This window comes from Chionomys nivalis, chromosome 16 (assembly GCF_950005125.1).
Source record: "Chionomys nivalis chromosome 16, mChiNiv1.1, whole genome shotgun sequence".
NCBI classification, from domain to species: domain Eukaryota; kingdom Metazoa; phylum Chordata; class Mammalia; order Rodentia; family Cricetidae; genus Chionomys; species Chionomys nivalis.
The window spans coordinates 15,140,483-15,163,195 of NC_080101.1; the positions used below are offsets into that span (position 1 = coordinate 15,140,483).

At 43.1% G+C, this 22,713-nt stretch overlaps 1 protein-coding gene across 2 annotated transcripts in view; it reads left to right on the forward strand.

Annotated features, from left to right (window-relative positions):
- Nucleotides 1-22,713, forward strand: part of Svep1 (sushi, von Willebrand factor type A, EGF and pentraxin domain containing 1) — a 153,904-nt gene that overhangs the window by 34,256 nt on the left and 96,935 nt on the right. For both annotated transcript variants that reach the window (XM_057790420.1, XM_057790421.1), the window contains exon 4: nucleotides 21,731-21,889. In XM_057790420.1, coding sequence (XP_057646403.1) covers nucleotides 21,731-21,889 — 159 coding nt within the window. The remainder of the gene's footprint in view (nucleotides 1-21,730; nucleotides 21,890-22,713) is intronic.

Sequence of the window (22,713 nt, forward strand, 5' to 3'; positions counted from 1 at the left end):
CAGTGATCTGGAGAAACGAGGCTGTCATATGTGGACTGGGTTCCAGGGTCCCAGCATACCTCAAACTGCCTGTGGGCAAGAGGAGGGAGCAGGAGAGCCTTTCTCAGGGAGCCAATGTTATAATTTAAAAAAGAAGCAGCAGGAAGGAGTCGCACCATGCAACAGGACTCACGTTGGAAATGTATTGGAAAAGGAGAAAGAAGGGACAGAGAAAAAATCAGAGAGGGAAGCAGACACTGGTCCCCGGGGACAAGAGTGACAGAAGAGAAACATTGAGGGAGAGAAACAGACAGATATGTATATATATGGAGAGATGGGAGGTGGGCAAGGACCACCTTTTAAGTGGGAATGTAGTGAATGTGCACAGGAGGTGCTTTTAGTGGCTGCAGCTGAGGGTGGACATATTCTGTCTGGACCCAAAGAGCAGGCCGCTACAGATGCCTAAATACTAACACACGATATGGAGTAAGGCGCTAGGGAAGGCTAATGCACTCTACTAAGAAGAACGAGGCTCACTCTGTTCAAGGGAGAAGACACCAATATCCATTCTAACTCTTAGGAAGCCCAACGTGTGTCCTCACAGAAACATTGCCTTTTGGAAACCAGTCACTCCTTTTTCAGAGTCAGAAGCAATCTTAGAGATGATCTATTTTAAACCTCTCATTTTGTAAGAGGAAATTGAGGCCTTGGCAAGATGAGAATTTGATCAGGTTGACTCCCTAGCCATCAGTAGGAAGCAGAAATCAAGCCAGGATGCTTTTCTCCAAGTTCTCTATCACTTCTAAGCTGTCTGGCTGCATATTTCCCCAATCTTTGAAAATAGCCTCTTGTAAATCTTGCTTTTCTGAGACCAGAGACGTGGAACTATGCTCAAAATACTTAAAAATTTAGAAAGATCTGGCTGAAGTTAAAGCTCTGCTAATTACTGTCAGGTCCAAAGGAAGCTCCATTTCTGCAAAGTCTGGTTAGAAAAAAAGCCAGCATTCCTCAGGAACTCGTGAAGTCAAAGGATGAGACTTTGGACAAGTTAATCCTGCAAAATGAACTTAATTATGGCTACGTGTGCACACACAGCACACATGGAGGCACGCACACGTGCACACACGCACGCACACCATATTAATTACTTCCTCACTGCTGTGACAAACCACTGGCCAACCACTTGAAGTGAGGAAGGGTTTGATTTCGCTCACCGTTTGAAAGTCCAGTCCATCATGGTGAGGAAGTCGCATCTCCAGGAGTGTGAGCACATATTACACTTTCATTCAGGAAGACATGAGAGATGAATGCCAGGACTTCAGTCTATGGAAGGCTGCAACTCACATATAAGGTGGCTCCTCCCACTTCAACTTTCCTAATGTAGAAACTCCCTCACAGACGTGCCCAGAGATTTGTCTCTAGAGTGATTCTAGATCCTGTCAGGTTGATAATATTAACCATTTTGTGCACACACACACACACAGAGAAAGAGAGAGGCACGTGTATGTCTATGTATATAGATGTATATAGGTTCATATTGATATGTAGATATCTATGTGGAAGCATGTGTAGATAGGAACATAGACAAATTGTGTGTGCATAGACTGTGAAATTAGCTGAGAAAATAAAGAAACCTATTTCTTCCATTTCTAACTCTATTCCTGGTCTAATGTCTTGTTCTTGACCCTCAACAGGCATCTCGACTGTCTTAAGGTTGATGGCCATGTTGATGATGAAAATGACAACATAATGACTAATAACAATATTCAGTAATAAGAGCTAGATGAGACACCTTTCCAAACATTGGTCTATATCAACTCATTTAACTCTCAAGTATGATCCATTTTAGAAATGAAGGATTGAAAAGCTAAGAGGTCAGATCGCATGGCCACAGAAACATAGCTATTAGAGCTGAGGTGTTAGCAAGTTATCTGGCTCCAGTATCTCTTGTCTAATAGTAATGATAGACATTTAAAAAATATACTCAAATTAAAAGCATAGTGTCAAGGTGTACATAATGTCACATGCACTTGTGTCTTAGCACTTGTGGGCTAGGGAAGGAGGATCATGGGTTCAAAGCCAGCCTAAACTATGTACCAAGAATGATGCAATATAAATACGTAACGTTAATTTTAAGTTAATTTATTCCCAACAATATTATCATTATTTGATCTTTTCAACTTACAAAATAGCAGCTTCATATGGCTCAACCAAGTACCAGAACGAAAAAGAACAGAATGAGATATAGAAGATCCAAGCCTGCACACCACAAATCCTTGCTTAGCGTATTAAACTATGGTCCCTTTCCAGAATAAGCTGAAACTCCACAGCATCATATAAAGGATTTGCATGATTTGAGGTCTCTCTCACCTTTGGCTAAATGTCAAAATGCTCACACACTCCTCTGAATTCTATGCTATCTCGTTTCTTAGCCCCAGAATTTGGCTCCTGGCTCCTTTTCCCAGCATGGAGAGCTATAGTCTTTGTTTCTGCTTCATCACACTGATGGGCAGTGGCTTCCTGATATGTCCTGTATTTCCACCTGTTTTTCTTCAGACCCCGAAATAAAGGTTCAAAAAGAAGATGACGTCGCGTGCTTACCTAGGGCACTAGTCACTTTTCACACTGCTGGAACAAAGCAAACAATATGGCAAAAATTACAAAAGCAACTTAAAGGAGGGATGGGTTATTTCCTCCTCTGGCTTGAGTAGATTCAGTCCATCAGTTCCACAGCAGCAGGAACTAAAGGCAGCTGCACAGGGCATCTGCCATCAGGATACAGACGGTGACGGACCCTGTGCTCGCTCACTCTCACTGTTTATGCAGCCCAAGACCTCAATCCATAAAATGCTGCACTCTGCACGCAGGGTGGGTCTCTCTACCTCAATTTACCCAGCCCAGAAACTCCATCACAGACATCCCTGGAGGTTTGTTTCCATGGTGATTGTAAATCCCATCGAATAAAAAATAAGACTCATCACAACATCGAATATGTCCAAAGCCTCATGGAGTTCAATATCCGGCTTTAAAAAAAAAAAGAAGAAGAAGAAGAAAATGTCCTAGAAAAAGGAAATGGGTAAAAACTTAACTTTGAAATCAGACTCTTCTGGACCAAACTCCCAATTGAAACCTCAGACAATTGTATTTTTCTCGTGTCTGCCTTGCTGAGTCCTTCAGCCAAAAGCATGTGGCACCACACGTTCTGTTACAGTGTGGTTGATATATTTGGAAGGAAAACATTTATATTTGCTTGACCCTTGCCAACAACAAATTAAATGCAGTGTACAACTGATTTGCTAGAAGAGCCCATTTTAAGATGGATAGACCATCAAATCAGTTTGAAGCAGCCAGGGAACTCTTGTAAATCTGAGTGGTTGCAGCTGTCCTGGGTTCCCCAAGAGAGGAGCAAGAGACATGGAGTACAGGGCCAATAGACATCCTGAGGACTCTAATGCTTCCAGAGACTGACAATTTCAGTGAGTGTGAAATGAACCAAGCAAAATTGTACCTCCATACGGGCCAAGGATGAGGCCCCTACATAACCTGAGCAGAGTTCTAATTATATTACATTTCCACAAAGGAGGATACCATACAGAAATAGAAATGTGTAAATATTTATATAGGAATATCTCATTATACATGTACCTAAATGCATGTAACTTTCCACCCCTGCTCTGCACACAAACACACACACACACACACACACACACACACACGTGCATGCACACATGGCTATATAAATATTACGTCATTCCTTTGGAAAGAGAGGACAAAGAATTCTAGAAATTCTTGCATGGAAACAAAAACATTGGGAAATCTTGTCCTCTGAGGAGAACTTCGCTGTTCCCTCCTCCCACCTCCCCAGCGGTACCTAGTGATAGATTTATAAGGTGTAAGAAATGTGCACCCTGAATTCCTCTTTGTGCTTTACGGGGGAACATTGCTAGTGCGGAGACGTGACTTCCTGTCAGCTCAGTGGAGAAGTTTGTACCTGCTGCCTAGAGCAGGCTGGTTTCCACTCAGTGAGGAGAGTGATCAACCCTGAGGGCATTTTCCAGTTGAGCAGGTATTAGTGTGTACTCGTTTCCTTTCTGTTGCTGTGATGGAATACCATGACCAAAAATATCTTACGGAACAATTAATTTACTCTGGTTTGTGGTTCCAGAGAGAGTCCGCAGTGTGGGCTTGAAGAGACAAGACAATCAGTGGCAGAAGCAGGAGATCCTATCTTTAGCCTTTAGCCCTGTACACAGGAAGTGTGGTGGTGGGGAAGGGCGGGAGGGGGACAAGGCAAAGCTATAAAACCTCAAAGTCGGTTCCCCAGCGACAAACTTATAGCAGGCTGTACCTTCCAGAAAAAAAAATCCATAACCTCTGCAAACAGCGCCACCAACTGACAGCCAGGTATAATGCATGAGTATAGAAGGACATGCTCATTCAAACCTCTACTAACAGGATGTATCTATCTATCATAAGACACTAACGGCAATGTGCTTTACTCTGTAGAAATAAGCATAAGAATACATCCAGCAGTCTAAAGATTTCAAGCAAAGAATTGCCACCAAGAATTCTGCTTTTCGTTGCAAAGCGTTACTTCCCTTCCCCTGCCCCACTGCCAGCAGCTCTTTCCATCCACAATGACAAGAGAACAAAGCACTTAAAATCTGCTAAACCATGTTGCTAGGCACTGTGGGTCATGGGTCAAAATAGCGAAAACCTGTGGATCCCTGCTTGATTCCAGTGTCTTGGCGTTTTAAGACAGATATTGCATCACTCTCAAATACAGCTACCGCAATTTAAGCACTAGAGGAAGTTCGAGTCTCTCACCAGGTATTTTAGAGAACGATCCCAGGTCTTGGCATAATGATCAAAAGCAAAGAGTTGTTTATCTATAGTGGGAAAAGGAATGGATTAAGGGACACCCTGGGACCTGAATCCATATTCAGAGTACTGATGTGAGCTTTAGGTTGAGGCAGAGGAAGAATTGAGATGGAACACGTATGCATAATTAACAGTCGTGGCTCTGGTTTGGTCCCCTGGCTCATTGTCTCCACTCCAGCCCTGTAAGATGGGGGAGGTCCTCATTGCTTGGGGGAACAAGAAGGTTCTCCTAAGATGATTATTTCAGGTCTAGGCCACAGTCTGAGTCTCCCGGGAACTGCCCTGGAGCCTGCCAATCCTGGAAGGAAGCCAGGGACTCCAGAGGGAGGCTTTAAGACAATGTCTTATCTTTCAGCCACACCAAAGGAGATGACAGACCCAGAGTGGGGGCACCAATGGCAGGCTTCCACATGCTTCTTAGTTACCCAGGGGACTTGGTGCTTCCCTGCAAAAACAGCCTCCAAGGAGCTGCTTCAATTACTCAGCACATTCATCTGCGAGCAAGCACATTTTTAAGCGCAGAAATCTTGCCTTGTTTCTTTCTTAATTCTCTTGCAGTTTTACCACATACTTCTAATGCTTATGTCTCAAGTCCTCCCACTAGTAGAGCGTTGTTCTTCCCTGCCACCAAAATTGTTGTAAAGACCAACTGTTTTTTTTTTTTCTATTAAAGATGATCAATGTTCCATGAACCATCTTTGAAACCCTGTGCACATATCTGTCTGTTTGACCAACTCCAGGACACTGGTACAACCAGACTCTGCCCTTCCCAACTGTTAGATTCTGAAGTTGGGACCCCAGCAGTGGGGTGAGACACAGTCACTACCCTGCAGTAGGATACAAACTGAAGTGTTCCACCCCTCATCCAAGTGCTGCCTAGCCTGGTTTGGGCTGCTGTGCATCTTTTTGGAAAAGTAAACCACCTTGCCCAGTTGCTTTCTCTTTGTTTATGTGTCTCTTTGTGTGACCCCAGGGATATTTTTTTTACAACATGGTAAATACACATTAAAATTAAATTTTAAACGTTCTCTAACAATAATTGCGGCTTGGTTGAATTGTCACTATTGTCTGCACATGATTTTTCCATATATACATTTTGATTATAAGGATATTGGTAGAAATTCATCCCTTACTGAGGTCAATGATGAATGTTTGCATGGATTTTGTTGTTTTACTACTCAGTGTTTTATTTTTAAAAACATAACATGAACTTCATTTCTCTGAAAGAAAATCTTAATGGACTTTAGCCTTGAAAATTTCCTTCATATAAATATATAATTGGGGCTTAAAGGAGTTTGTTACTGACCTTGGGAACCCCAACCAGTGCCCCCGAGCCAGGTTCAGCCACAGTTCTCAATAAGCCAGCTAAAAGAGCAGAATTGGAAGTGGAAAACAGTAAAGGGAAGAGGGTCAGAGACCCAACAACACCCGGCGAGTCCGTCCTTAGGTCCTGAAGCGAGTGATATCAAGGTTTCAACAGAGGGCCAAGGCTGTGCACATCCGAGCAGTCACAGCCAGTGTGTGGTCCAGCCCACTGCAGACTCATCATTATTATTCAGTCTTATCCCACATGGCAATCTAGCAAGTTGTCAAGATTATGTGAAATCTCTTTTTGGGGGGGAAAACAAGTTTTCCCTCTGGCTGCCATCTTCCCTTTCTCCCAGGTGAGATTCCTGGTTTAATTCCCATTTCTCTGGTGCCTATTGTTTTAATAGTCCGATAGTCTGAGACAGTGGAACCCTCACTCCCGCCAGGCTTGTCACGAGCTGTGTTATGTTGCTGGGTCTGAATTCGTGGGGTTCCTTTCAACTTACATGCCAAAGACATCAGTTATCTGTCATTTTTTAAAAAGCTGCTATTAATGGCTTATCAGCTGATAATTCCTCTGGGTCCCTTTTCAACTTCATTGGAATTTAAAAAAATGGAAATCATTTGACTTGCAGAAGGAGCTAGTCCTGTGTCATTTTTGGCACTGTGTTCTCAATTTCTTTTTTTTTTTTTTTTTTTTTTTTTTTTTTTTGGTTTTTCGAGACAGGGTTTCTCTGTGGCTTTGGAGCCTGTCCTGGAACTAGCTCTGTAGACCAGGCTGGTCTCGAACTCACAGAGATCCGCCTGCCTCTGCCTCCCGAGTGCTGGGATTAAAGGCGTGCGCCACCATCGCCCGGCTTTGTGTTCTCAATTTCTGAGAAGGCACCTGTGGGTTTTCCTAGAAGTACCACTAGGCTGCCTGTTTGTGTCAGTGTTCTCTGGTAAGTCCTGGAGTTCTGCTGTGCCACATAGTTCCTGATGGGGAGGGGGCACCTTCCAGGGGTCTTGGTTGATGATTTTTAGAGGGTTTGCATGTGGTCATCCACTATGGTAACAGGGAAGGAAGGGGCTGACGAACCATGAGTGGATTCACCCTTTAGCTCAGTTTTGTAAAGGTGACTTATGGAATGTCCTTTGACAGAGCAGCGAGCCAGGCAGCAAAGAGTGCTGTCTATACTATGAAGGAATGGACCACAAGAAGTCTCCATTTGAGAGAAGCACCTTGATGCTTAGGGCGAGTTTCTTGCGAGCGCTTTCATAGGTAGCTTTAGTTTTCAACTTGCTGTATCTGGGGAGAGGGAACCATGGGTCAGGAGTTGCTTCAATCTAATTGACCCATCTGCATGTCTATGGGGGGGTCTTTCCTTAATTGACATAGGAGGGTCAAGCCCACTGTGGGTGGTACCATTTCTAGGCAGGTGGGCGTGGGCGGAACAAAGAAAGGTAGCTAAATGTGAGCTTAGAAGCCAGCCGGTAAGTTGCTCCCTCACTGGTGGTCTCTCTCCAGTTCTCTTCAGGTCGAGCCTTGAGCTCTGACTTCTGAACGTCTCGGCCTGTTACCTATAAGCTGAAATCAACCCTTGTATCAACCCGAGTTGATGTTGGTCAGTGTTGTATCATCAAATCAAAGCAAACTAGACCATGCTGTCTTGCACGCCATGAGAAGGATAGTCCGGATTGGCTGGTGTGCTGCTCTGGCGGGTTAGTGTGAGCCACTAGACGCTCACTTAATTTTCAGTTGTTGTTGACTTGGTCATGCAAACAAGGGCAGTCCTACCTGAACAAAGTTCGGTCTGAGTCAAAGGGATCTGGGCTGCAGCTCTGCCTGGTCATGCTACAGAATTCAGTAACTAATAGTTTGGGATTCCTGGGCCGTGCCTGTGAAAATTACTGATTGAGACTAGCTCCACTTCCCGGCCTCTTATTAATGCCCCCCCCCAGGAAGCCTGCATTTCTTTTGAGAAACGGAAGACAGAGTGAAAGGTCTTAGATGAGGGTTCAAGTGGAAACTGGGATGTTCTTCCCTGATGCCTGAGGCCAAATTACAATTTGTAGAAAGTCATCAGACAAGGGCTAGAAATTTGTAAATGTAACGGACATATGTTCGTCCTTCCCCAGAAGCAAAGGGGTCCGGGACACAGGTTGCCTCCGTTGTCTCTGCTCTTGTTTGAAAACACAGTTTAAGCCGGGCGGTGGTGGCGCACGCCTTTAATCCCAGCACTCGGGAGGCAGAGGCAGGCGGATTTCTGGGAGTTAGAGGCCAGCCTGGTCTACAAGAGCTAGTTCCAGGACAGGAACCAAAAGCTACGGAGAAACCCTGTCTCGAAAAATTCAAAAAAAAAAAAAAAAAGAAAGAAAGAAAACACAGTTTAATAATTCAAGTCAGAGAGGAGGAAAATGGGGTCCTACATCCATTTTTGAAAGTGAAAATCATCTCGGGGGCTTTGGGGAATGTAAGATCCCCTCATCCCAGGCCTGACATAGTCCTTTGGCTCCAGATCCATTCTTCTGAGAGATCTACAATAGATGTAATTTGGAATTTTTCTCTGGATGTTGGCTTGAACTCCTCTTGCATATCCATTAAGCACACTGTGATTGGCAGTGTTCATTGTCAACTTTACAGAATCTAGAATTGTGCAGGGGTCAGGCCTTCGGACATGCCTAGTGGGTAGTGCCGTTCCCTCATTGGGATCCTGAACACCATGGTGGGGAAAGGGAGCTGAGTGACATTCATCTCTTGCTCCATGCTTAATTTACTTTTGTCTGGGCATTTAGCCCAGCAAGAGGGAAACTAGGTTACACTGTTGTGAGGCACCATCAAAAACATAGATAAACACGTCTGTGTCTTTTCACGGTGCCAGGATTCATCAAATAGCAAATTGACAAGGTGCAATAGTTTCATTGGCAGCATGCGCGCGCGCGCACACACACACACACACACACAGAACAGGGCAAGGGAGATTTGTTGTAAGGAATGGAATATGTGTGTGAACTGATGGTTAATATGAGTAATTAAAACTTGAGTAAGATAACCTGCGCTTGCCTTCGCAAGGGCTGGGAACGAAGTGGAGCTATCTGGCCAGCTGCTGCCAAAATTAACAACTTAAATCTGTGCACTAACATGAGATTTACAAACACTGCTATTTCTCTTTGTAAAGAGTTTAAGAAGAACTAGCAGAGGCAGGTGGCGATGGAAAGGTTGAATTCTTGCTTGAGTCTCTTTGTAGAAACTCACACCGCAGCTTCCTCAAGCTGCTTGTAGTTATGAGGGCCCTGCTTGTGTCTCTTCAGTTCCTTTGCCTGGAATCTTCCATGGCTTCTCTGTGTTCAGCACTCACCAGTTCTCCAGTGCTCACAGAAAATCCTTCTCTGACACAGTATCAGCTCTCATCTCTCCCTCCTGAAGCTTATCGGTCTGATACAGATGGAGGTGTCGGGGTGCCCTTCATTTTTCTCCCTGTTTTATTACTACATAGCATTGCTATTTGGGGTATGCCTTCTTTTACACTTTGTGAATTGCTTCAGGGTATAATTATATTTTTTATTATTATTTTATAGCCCATGTTTTATGGCACATGAACTTGGAATGGTCATTAAACTTTTAGTGAATGAATGAATGAGTAAATAAATAAAATGAGTTGCATGTTTCGATGCTAGAGCACGGCATATGGGAACTCTGCTGGGTTCTCAGTTTCCTGGGAATTTTCCATTCCTCTTATAGAGAATTGAAGGTGAACAAATCTACTGACCCTGAACAGCCCTGGCTCAGAATCAAAGGGAACCATCTGGAAGGCTGAGTTTAACAATAGGAAGTGGCTAATCACACACTTATCTCTTTCATGTTATTTAGTTAGTGAGATTGCTTCCAAATTTGTTCCAAAGATTCTCTCTCTCTCTCTCTCTCTCTCTCTCTCTCTCTCTGTATGTGTACACATGCACACACACACGCACCCACGTACCACTTGTTTGCCTGCCTTAAAGGCCTGTGATGAATTCAATTCATACAGCAGTCAGCACAAGGCATTAACATTCCAGGGTATTTTGCACATGTTATTTACCATTTGCACAGTATAACATCTAGCAAATGCACAAAGCAAACCATGATTACCGTATGTAGCATGAGGCTAACAGATGGGAGTCTTTTGTTAAGATAAGATTTACAGATCTTGCCAAAAAAAATACAGGGGACGCTATATGAAGATAAACATAGAACAATTTTCGAGAAAAATGCATGTTACATGCGGATATTTATGGCAAAAGGAGAAAATGTCACAAAATAGCATGCTTTATTATTTTATGAAAATGTCACAAAATAATGTGTTTTATTATTTTATGTTTAATATGAAAAGAATTGTCTTATCATTTGCATGTTATGCTGTTTCTCCCTTGGAAAATCCAGAGGAATCAACTGGAAACCAGTAACATCAGCAGCATAGGTTTGTAAGGAAGTCAGAGAAATACTTCGAAATCAATAATTGTCTTAGGAATGAACATTAAGCTTAAAAATGTAAAGTTTCCATGAGTAGTAGTGAGAAATCTATGCACTTCCTAAGAAGAATCTGAAAGGGCTTTGTGTGCCCTTCCTGAGGAGCTGTCTTGGACAGATGGTAGCGTATTAATCTGCAATCTGCCCTTTCTAGTCTCCCAGTGCCTTTCTTCAGATTCTAGTCCATGTCTGGAGATGTCTATAAAGCAGAGAAAGCTAAATGGTAATGGTGAGTCTTTTGTGACCTTAGAGCCCCCAGTGACACAGCTCCTCCAACAAGGCTACTTTTGCCTAGCCTTCCCAAACAGTTCCACCAACTGGTGACCAAGTATTCAAGTATATGAGCCTGTGGGGCCCATGTTCATTCAATCCACCACAGATGTGAGATTGATGTCACCATTTTTGCTGCCACAAGGATCACTCGGTTTGTCTGATACAGCCCTAAGCACTTCCTCCAACTCCTAGCACCCCCACCTCTGGAAATCACCAATCTGTTGTCTGATTACATAACGCCATTTCAAGAATAATCTATAAATGGAGTCATACAGCATTTTGAGACTGGTGCTGTTCATCCAGCCTGGTTCCCCAGGCTCTTCCTCGTGCATGTTCGATAGTCTGTTCCTTTGTGTGTGTAAGGACTAATTTGTATTTCCTCTTTTTATTCAACTAATTAGCCCATTTATCGATTGGGTGATATCTTGGGTGTTTAATTTTGGGGGTTCCTTATAGATCCTTGAGGTTAAGCCCCTGTCCTTTGCACATTTGTCAGTGATTTCTTCCCAATTCTGTTGGCTTCATTCTATTGATTTTTCCTTTGCCATGAAGACGCTTTGAATTCTATGCATTTGTCAGTTCTGTGAGATTTGCTGCTTCTGGGGTCCTTTTTAGGAAGTCCTTGCTTATGTTTGTTTCTTTAAGAGTGTTCTCTGTGTGTTCCTCTGGCAGTTTCAGAGTTTCGCATCTTACATGGATATGCCTGATCTGTCTTAAATGTTTTGTTTGGGGTGAGAGATGTGGTTCTTGGGTCATTCTTTTAAGTGTGGGATGCTGTTGAACTTGGAGGAGTCATTCACCATCACTGCCATCTGCGCATTATACTTTTGCCTTCCTGCCTTCCAAGGATCTTATCTTATGTTCACTTCTAAACGCATTTTAGCCTTGCATTGATATGGACATCCATGTCATATTTTATTCTTAAGGTGTGAGACTTACGTCTGGTCAGTGGCTTTACCTGTGTGGACCAAGTTTCTCCTCACTGTTTCCTGAAAAGGTGATGCTTCCCTCATTGAACTCATTTTGCGCTTGTTGGATGTGTTACTGTCTATTTCTGAGATGCGCTCTGAGCCATCGCAGTGTCAACCCCTACAGCCGTGTACTAAGTCTTGACATTGGCTGTGTTCATTCTCTATCAAAATCATTACAGCTATTCTAGCTTCTTCATCTTTCCATATAAACCTTAAACAATCTTATCTTCATGCACAAATAATGCTGCTCTAATTTTCACAGGCACTACCCTGCATCTGTACATCACTTGGTAAAAATTTGACACTTTTGTTATGTTAAAACTTCAGATTTATGAACACGAAGTTTGCTTGGGTCTTTTGACTAGGAAGAGCACTTCTCTTTGGCTGTTTGTCTTTCTGTTTGGGGAATGCAGGGGTTACATCTTCTGTCTGGGTATGATCTAACTTCTCCTTTGACATCACGCTGGTGTGCAGACTCACAAAAGTCACCTGAGCATGCTCCAGCTTTTGAGTTCTGGACTATGTCCTCCTTCGTTGTCATCTCTTAATTTATTTTAATTTTTAAATAATTTTTAAAACAAGATCACTTTTCTCGAATTAACGCACAAGCATCACACAACTGACTTCAGGAAGCCACTCAGACACGTGCCCAGTCCCGAGCTCTGTACGTCTCAGAGAACTTGTATGTCGTTAGAATGGCCACTCTGGAGCTGTTGGGCGTCATTTCAGGTCTTAGACATTCTTTACCGATTACGTTTACAGTCTCTTACCTACAAAAGAGAAACTATGATCGAGGTTAAGTTCAGAAAGTAAAACAGGTGGACGGACTCTTTCCTGCCTTTTGTGTCCGCCACAGGTTTTATTCCTTTCTCATCACGTTGTGTCACGCTCTTTAGGGTTCCTCTCTAAACATCATATCCTCATTTACAGCTGTTTACACATCCATTGCAGCTGTGATGTGCATATGAGATAAAATATTTGGTGTTTTTTCTGCCACCTTACTTAATAGACTTTCCTACAAATTTTCCTCCAAATTTCACTTTTCTGTACAGATGAACACTACTCTATTTTGCACAAACGCCATACTTCCACTATCCATTCATTTGCTGGTGGACATCTAGGTTGCTTCCACTCCTTGCTATAGTAGTTAGAACAGTAATGATCACATACGTGCTGATATCTCTGTAGCAGGATGCGGAGTTCCTTGGCTATATGTGGAGCAGTTATGTCATACGGAACTTCCGAACTCGTTTCCCTAATGGTGTATTAATTTGCTCTGCCACCAGCAGTGAATAAGCGTTCCTCTCTCCCCACATTCTCTCTAACATTTGTGGTCAGGTTTCTTGGTGGGGGCCATTCAGAGAAGGGGGAGGTGGCGTCTCAAAGTAGTTTTTGTCTGCATTTCCCTCCCGACTAGGGATGCCGAGCATTCTCAAGAATAGCCATTGACCATTCCTGCTTCTTCCCTCGACAAGTTTCTGTTCATTTCTTTAGCCATGAGGTAGTTTCCTTCCCTCAGTGTTGAATTCTTGCATATCTTTGTAGATTCTGGGTGTTAGTGCTCTAGATGTGGCTGGTAAGGTTTCTCTCTTCCTGGAGTTGTCTGGGTGCTCTTCTGGGTTGCTGGGTGTTCTGCTTGGTTTTGCCTGTGCAGAAACATTATTTTCGTGTGGTCCCGTCTGCTGATACTTGGGACTGGTTGTGCTCTTGCTGGCCCCAATGCCTTTAAGAGTTTCCGGTGGGTTGTCATCGACTGCAGTGTTTCCCCCATTAGTTTGTGTGTGATGACGTCCTGCATAGGATGGAATTCTTTCCTCTGTCCCCCATAGCCTCCTTTTCATCCCTTTTTAGGGACTCCAAATTTAAGTTTACAGCTTTGCTTACCCATGCAGGAGTGATTTGGGGGGTGTGGGGGGTGGGAAATGGCTTTCTACGTAGTTACATAATGTAAGATCAGAAACGTCAAAGCCATCAGAATTTTGGGAATTCTCCTTCCTTCCACACCCTCTCTTAATGAGTGACGAGGGAGAAAGATAACGAGAGAGAAAAATCTCATAGATGAAAGAATTGTGGTTGCCAAAGTAAAGTACTTGCAATTTAATTTACAGAAATGTCAGTTAGAAGACATGTCAGATGTTTTAAAATAGAAGTCTACAGGAAGGAAAACAAAAAACAAACAAAAAAAATGCACCATGACTTACTTCAAGAGTGGCAGCCCAGACCACACAGGCAGATTCAGTCATTCCAAAAGAGGTTGTATGGAAACCACAGAAGAAAGTCATTTAAATCTGTTCATTGACTTCTTCGACTGTTTGTTGATTATTTTAGGTGCTCTGGCAGATAAGATTGTGGCACAGGACTCGCCTTAAGATAGCTTGCTATGAAATGAGGCTGGAGTTACCAGAAACAAGTCAGAACAGGTGTCATGACCAAGATTTAAGAACCACACATGTCTGTGTGCACGAATGCATGGACAATGTGTGAGTGTGGACAGTTACGTGTCTCAGGGCACACGAAGAGATCTGTGAATAATCTTTAGAATTTTCCCTCCTCCTGCACCTCACTTACTTACGACAGGGATGCTTTGTTGGACAACCCTGGCCCAGGTTCATCCACACGTTCTTCTGTCTCTGCCTCCTATTTCACAGTCACAATAATTAACTATTGGGGACTATTGATAATTTTGATACCTAGGGAAAGAGCTCAGTTGGTAAGGTGCTTCCCTTGCCAACATTAAGTCCTGAATTCAATCTCCAGAACCCATAAGAAATGCCATGCATGCTGGTACATACTTAAAACCACAGAAGTGGGGGGAAAAGAGACAGAGGGATCCTTGAGGCTCACTGAACAGATGGTTTAGCTTCACCCGTGAGCTCCATGCCAGTGGAGAATGATGGAATTAATCTCCAAATGAAGTTGATGGGATTACTCAGGATGATGCCCGAAGTTGTCTCGGGCTCACATGTGCACGTACACACACACACACACACACTTAAAAAATTATCGCCAGATGTGGCGCTGGATCCTCTAACCCCAACATTTGGGAGGGAGAGGCAGGTGGATCTCTGAGTTTGGGTCCAGCCTGGGATATGTACTTAGTTGCAGGCCAGCCAGGGGTATATAATAATAATAATATCAAGTAATAACAAAATTCTGTTAATACCCAATAAAAAAAGGAGAACAAGAAGCTACTTATCTGTAACCTTGTAATGGGGCTATATAATAGTTTAACTTTAATGCCTCTTGAGTTGAAAAAAAAAACAATATTTTTAAACTGGAAAGGTCTTGCTGTCTGTCTGCCTACTTGCCTGCCTGTCTTTCTGTCTGTGTAATTCTTAATTCACCAAGGCATCCTGTGAGGGCTCGGGGCTTCGTTTTGTTGACAGTTCTGGTAATCCATCACCTTCCTGGTAAGACTGAACCACAAGCAGGGAAGCCTGCAGTTAAGGCACCATTTGCCGGTAAGGCATCCCACAGGGTTCGAATCCACAATTTCGCTTAAATAGTCTGTACTCTAGCCAAATGAGCTAATCAGTCCCCAGGAGAGTGGCAGGATACTTACGCATTCCTCACAAGCACTGACATGTGAGGCTTCAGGGTCGCTTCGTTCACTGACAAAATCCTGATGGAAATAAAGTCCCTCTGTGTATTTGTTCTTGTTCTTGTGAATGCATCGGCTCGACACTGGAGAAGGAGGGTCTTTCCTATAGTCACAAAGTCTCGTGCTCAAAATCGGAGCACAGCTCCCTGCAGGAAGATTCTGCGTTCAGACCAAATGCATAAGGTTGGAAAGAAGTGTGATGTTTTAATGTTGACCTACCTGGGTAGAACAGAAGTGAAGGCTTCAGCATGGCACAGCTCCACGGGCTGCTGCTCTGCTCTACCAGAATGGGCATCCTGGCATCCTGCACCCCTAGATGCATCTCATGCAATCTTTCAGATACTGCGCTCCTGAAAATTACCCACTAGCCTTTAGAGATGAGTTATGAAAGGGTGGAGGCTTCCAATAGCCATTATGGTTTTAAAAGTTAATTTTAGAGCATGTGTAAGAAGGAATTAGATAGAGCGTCAATCCCTGTATGTTGTGTGTTACACAGACACGTAACACACCCTGGATAGTATATGTTGATAGTTAATGGGCCCGACAGACTAGAGAGCATAGAGGCCTCTCTTTTTACAGATTCTAAAATAGTTGATGTTTGACTCTGCTTTGGTCAAACAATTTCACCCCAGCTGAGGAAAGAGCTGGTGTTTGACATGATAACCTCAAGACTCACACTTCCAGTAATAGTAGCTACTAACACCAACATGTTTCTGAAAAGAGAAAGTGCTTATTTTTAACAACAACAAAAGAGAGGAGTTAAGAAATAATATTTGGTTTACTTCCAGGAACGCCTTGTTTTAAACAGAAAACAAAACAAAGCGAGACCATGCACCTCTAGCAAGCCTTGAGAAGCTTGTTCAAACCGCAGATTTATTTCATCTTTTCAGCCTTTGCTTAGTTTGGGATGAGGATGTATTTCTCCCTTGAAAGTCCAAGAAGTTTATTACCCATTGCCCCCAAGTATTGTGTAATGCCTCCAAATAGTTCTCCTGGAGCCTGGTTCCCATCAGCACTGTGAATTTCACAACGTGTTTCCAAATGTGCTTTTAGATATTTTTATCCCAAGCACTATGCTCCAATATTGTAAACCCTTGTATTCAAGGGGGCTTGGCAAACACTCATGCAGGGCTAGTTTCTTCTCTAGTTATATTGCTTTTTAATATAAAATATCAAATCTGCATCCAGAAATGACTACACTTTCGAAGACTTCTTCAGATGGCTTTTCCATATTCTTTTTATGGAATCTTCACATTTTACCTTTGGGAAGAACTTAGACATTATTAGCTGTAACTTCCTAAGGTTACAGAAATAGAAAAAAGGAAAATCCTATTCCAGCACCCCGTAGCTTGTGAGTGGAAGAGCCAAGACTGTGAGTCAATAGTCTCGCTTCCAAATCTAACATCTTCATTTGATCCCATCGTTGCTCTTCATGATATTAGTGTGGCCTCTGTCTAGGCCCAGCCTCCACCCTCTGGGAGCCGCTGTTTTCTCTTGCCCTCCTCTGTGATTGCATGGCTGCTGACTGAGGCAGTGGGATAGACAGCTGTGGAGTCCAATGAACTGGAAAAATGTGGGAACTTCCCAGAGTGTGTTGCCCGCTTGGAGAAAGAGACAACTAAGCTATCACACACCCTGGCACCAGAGCAAAGTGGGTAGGGATGTGCTGTGGGCGTTAACTGTCCACAGAGTTGGGGAAACTTTGAAGAATAAGTGAGAGTCTCGGAGGATGCTGGAGTCCGCTTAGTGGAAGGGGAACACACACGAAGACAAGCTAAGTGGAGGACGAGACAGGGGAGGAAAGGAGGGGGGGTATTTACCAAGTGTTGGAATATCTGTTTATTACAACATACATATGAGATGAGAATACCACACACACACATATACACACACACGGTTGATAAGATGAGAATACACACACACACACACACACACACACACACGTATGGCTGATGAGATGAGAATACCCCCCCACACACACACATGCATGGTTGGGAAATGATGAGCTGGGAACTGATTGTAAATTTACTGAACGGTGGGTGGAGAGATGGCTCACTGGGTCATGAAAAGTACTGACTGCTCTTCCAGAGGACAGGATTCACTCCCAGAACTATAATATCAGCTTACAGCTGTCTGTCACTCCAGCTCCGGGGTATTCAGTGCCCTCTGCTGGAGTCTCGGAGCACCAGGCATGCACGCAGGCAAAACATCTACATATAAAAATAATAAAATAAATTTTGAAAAAAATTTTTAAAAATTACTGAGTATATGACTCCTTTATTCAAAGGAGAGAGACAGAGACAGAGATAGTGAGAGAGAGAAGAGACAACGTGTGTGTACATAGTCATGTGTATGTGATGTGGATATGTAGTAGCAACAGAGACCAGAGGTTGGTGTCTGTTGTGAGACAGGGTCTCTTTGAACTTGGAACTCACTGATTCAGCATGCCTGACAAACAAGCAAGCTCCTGTGACCTGCCTGTCTCCACACACCCAGCACATGGGTGACAGATGTGTGCTACACGGGTACTTGATAGCGTGAACTCACACAGGAAGCACGTCACCAATGGCGCCATCTCCCCAGCTCAGGACCTATATTTCTAAGGTGACTGTCTAGTTGGTTGGATGTGTCTTAAGAACTCAAGAAAGCCTTTCTCTGTGGACATTTGCATCGTCGTCAGTGTCGCACAATAATCAAAAGTGTCTAGTGTGCATCCTTGCTCATATTTAGTTGGAACACCTTTAGAGACAAACGCATCAAAGGGAAGACACACTGTGAGACTTCTCGTGGATTCCCTCAGTTTACCCTAGAGAAACATTACATGTTTTTTATGGCCTCACACACCTATCTGCAAGAGCTGCTAACATAATTTGAGAGGTTGCCAAACTAAAAGACAGCCATTCATTTTCCCTTCGTGCTGAGCAATAAACGGTTTGCCCTGGGATTGTCGGCCTCGTACATTTCTTCTTCGTCTGTTTATTCTCATGCTCATAACTGTCTTGTGTTATTGAACAACCCACCCAATTCTGCCTTTTCTCTCCTCCATACTCCCCATCTCTTCAGGGACTTGTTATGTAGTCCAGGGTATTCACAAACTCACACTCGTTCTGTCTCAGCCTCCTGAGTGCTAGGATTGAAGGTGTGTGTCACCACGACCTTCTGGGTGCTAGGATAGAAGGCGTGTGTCACCACGGCCTCCTGGGTGCTAGGATTGAAGGCGTGTGTCACCACGGCCTCCTGGGTGCTAGGATTGAAGGCGTGTGTCACCACGGCCTCCTGAGTGCTAGGATGAAGGTGTGTGTCACCACGGCCTCCTGGATGCTAGGATGAAGGCATACGTCACCACGGCCTCCTGGGTGCTATGATGAAGGTGTGTGTCACCACACCAGGCTGTTCGTTATATGTTTCCTATTTCTCCGTAAGATGGAAATTTGTTCCCTTCACCAGGAGTTTTTGAAGTTTTTTTCTTCCATATCTTTTAACAGCATGCTATTTTCAAACTGTGAGTCTGACATATTTCAGGTTTCTCCCTTATCAACAGGGTTAAGGTAAAGACCTATTTGTGCTAACCGATCTGTTTGGTTTAGCCTCTGCCACCATAATTTATGTCCTTTTGTATCCCATTCTTCCTTGTTGTTTCGTCTATCTGTTTTGTTTCATGTTGTTCAGGTTTTTTTTTGTACTTTTCTCTCTGCTGGCTTGGAAGCCATACATTCTTTCTCTTAATCATAGTTACACAAGTGTTCTTATGAGCAAACTGGAACCTGTCTTTTCTTTCCATTTTATCATATTGATACGTGTGAATGAATTGCTTTCTTATTTCCACTTACCTACTTGGTTCTCTTGTACCTTAAATATTTCTTTTTTATAGTATGCAGAAGTTATTTTCTGTCTCTTATCATGCATTTTCCTGAGAAAAGGGAGCTTTACTTGTCATTCGTTTCCGTTTTCACAGTAATTTAGTGTGACACTGACTGTGTCTACATGTTCCACGTTTCTCACTCTCAAGCAGTTTATTTAACACTATTTTTGACAACCTGTGTTTTTGATTTTGATTTCGTTCTTAGCCGATGAAATGTCTTTAGTTTCTAGACTCATGTGTATCACCCGTGTACATGCCCAGTGCCTTCCTTGTTCTTGCCCAGCGTTCTGACTGTTTGGATCCATAGTGCCCTTTAACACAGGTCTCTACCTCAGTCCATGCTGATTTCCCCCTCCCCCAGGAATTTGTATTTGCACTGGAGACATAAAGGATCTGCTTGATGCTCATCGCTACCTTATTGCTTTCCTCGTAAACTTGTGATGTGTTTCCTTCCTTGCTGGCTGTGGCTTTTGTTGATTTCACTTGGCTATTGCTGTGAATCTTACAGTCTCGGCCTTGATAACACAATAGTGACTACGCTGTGCCTACTTGGCTCTGCTGTCCTGCAATTCTATTGCTCCTGTCACTTATCCCCAGTACCGAGGGTCATTTTGCAGTTGTATTTTCTTGGTCTTATGTATGACAGCCTTTATCCAGTCACTTCCCCTGCAAACGCTGGCTTCTCTTTAAAGGAGGACTTGCTGTCTTGCACTAACCTGAGGTTCCTGATCCTCAGTGTTCAGGTGAAGATATGTCTGTTACAATGTGTAATTCAACAACACTTCACTGTTCACTAACAAAATGCTTTGAAGTAATAGTTCCTTCCCTTATGCCAAACTGTTTTTCATAGGCCTAGAGATTTATGAGTATTTTTAATGTCTCTCTCATTTTTAAAGTTTTAAATGGATTCAGAGCTAGAATTTTCTAGCATATGCCATGGGAGTTTGATAGTCTATTTTTTAATGTAATGAAGAATTACAGAACATGGTTATTTTCCTAATAGCTGCCTTTTACTATGAATCTTACTTTTGGTGCAATTGCTTCATACTTTTGGCATGGAAATTCATGCTCCTTGGTTGTGGCTTTTCTCAATACTCAAACCCACCTCACGGCTGTGCTTTGTTTAATTACTTAGCTGAATACCGCCGAGTCCCCTTCACTATTAAATGTCTTATTTTTTGAGCTGTTTTACAGATGGGCAGTCCCAAAGGGCTGAAGCTACAAATTCAAAACCACAACTGTCAGTGTAGAGGGGCGATCGAAGCAAGGTCAGTTAGATTCTGCCTTTAGTCTTTGCTCCCTGCGAGCCTGGCAGAAGCAGGATTTTTTCCATTCCTTCTTCTTCATAAAACCGATTCCCATCAGTTAAGTTTTCCCTCTGGCCCTTTGGTTTCTCCTCATCCCTTGTCAAGGGCACTCAACAGAACTGATGGGGGTGATTTTGCAGATCTGCACTGAGGGGACCCAGGGATCTTAGGGTAGAGGTGGGGTGACTGCACAGAATGGGGAGATGAAATATGATCCTAATACATGAACTGGCTTTGTGGGAGCTTAGCCTGTTTGGATGCTCACCTTCCTGGACCTAGATAGAAGTGGGAGGACCTTGGTCTTCCTGTAGGGCAGGGAATTTGGACTGCTCTTCAGTATCAAGAGGGAGGGGGAATGGACTGGGGGGAGGAGAAGAGGAGTGGGTATAGGGGGAGGGGAGCGGGGGAGGGGGCAATATGTGGGAGGAGGGGGAGGGAAATGGGAAACGGGGAGCAGTTGGAAATTTTAATTAAAAAAGAATAAAAAAAATGAAAAAAAAAGAAATATGTATTTCCTATTTGCTATGATTTGCTTAATCTGTGGAGTGGCATTGATTCCTTTGAGTCCCTTAATATACACTGCTCTGCAGAGTTTTCCCAAAAATCAACCCAGATATGTCATAATATCATATTTTATAACAGAAACTAGTGTTGGCTAGAGAGGTTTCATACCTTACACATAACAAATGAAATATGTCAGCCTTTAGTGACAAACGGCTCAGCGGTTAAGAGCACTAGTTGCTCTTCCAAAGGACCTGGGTTCAATTCCCAGCACCCACACAACAAGCAACTTCTATCTATAACTCCAGTTCCAGGGGATCTGATGCCCTCTTCTGACCTCTGTTGGTACTGCATACATGTGGTACACATACAAACCTGCAGGCAAAAGACACACATAAAAATACAAAAAAATCTTTTTTTAAAAGCTTCTTTTCTGCTTGAAATATATAATAATTATTTCTATGTAGAATGATTATCTCCACCCCATTATATTCAACATTTTCTAAGTTTCTATGGACACAGTACATAAACAGACTTCTATGGCCACTTTTCTGCCCACAGCTTGCCCATCAGGAACGTATAAGCCTGAAGCTTCTCCAGGAGGAATCAGCACATGCATCCCATGTCCTGATGAAAACCACACTTCTCGACCCGGAAGCACAACTCCTGAAGACTGTGTGTGCCGAGAGGGGTACCGGACATCCGGTCAGACCTGTCATGGTAAGCCACCTACTGTGAGCAAACAGGAAATAGAAGGCTGACCTTGAGCTCTGTGATACAGAGCGGTGGCTTCACTCAATACATTTAGGGGGGTCTTTCACATTCCTGTCTTTTGCCACACTGCAGGGACAGGGGGTGTCATTTGCTCCTATTACATAGCATTTATTAGCACTAAACACACAGGCTTCCTGCTCAAAGAAAAGATCTTAGCTCATAGGAGCAGTGTGACTGCAAAAACCATGAATTAGAACCTAGAAACTAGCAATGCTACAACATCAGCAATGAATTTGAATGGCAAATCAGCTTGTCTTGGCCCTGGTAGTGCTCAAATTCATTTTTAAAAAGTTTTTTTCATAAATATTTTTCCATCGTGTCAAAAGTAGAAATATTTACATGGTATGTAGTGCACGGCAGAAGCTGTGACATTTTCCTGAGTGCTGGGATTAAAAGTTGTGCCACCACACCTGGCTCTTTATCTCTTCATTATTTTATTCTACCTTTATTAATAGGGAAAATATCTAATGATCTATGAAAGTCAAGAACTAGGGACTGGGGAATATAGCTTGGTGGTAGAGCATGTGCTTAGACACATGAAGTCCTGGGGTCCAGCACCAGAGCTGGAGAGAAAGTCTATGAAATCTTACATTCATCTGTACCAGTATAAAAATAAAACCCTTTGAAGCTTAAAAGGCAGTGTCCAGCCTATGTTACATTTTAATTGGTAGTAATACTTACTATGTAGGGGTTCTTGTTCCAAACATACTTAAAAATTGGATGGGCCAAACGGGAAGACTGTGGGAAATTAGTATCTAGAAACAAAGATG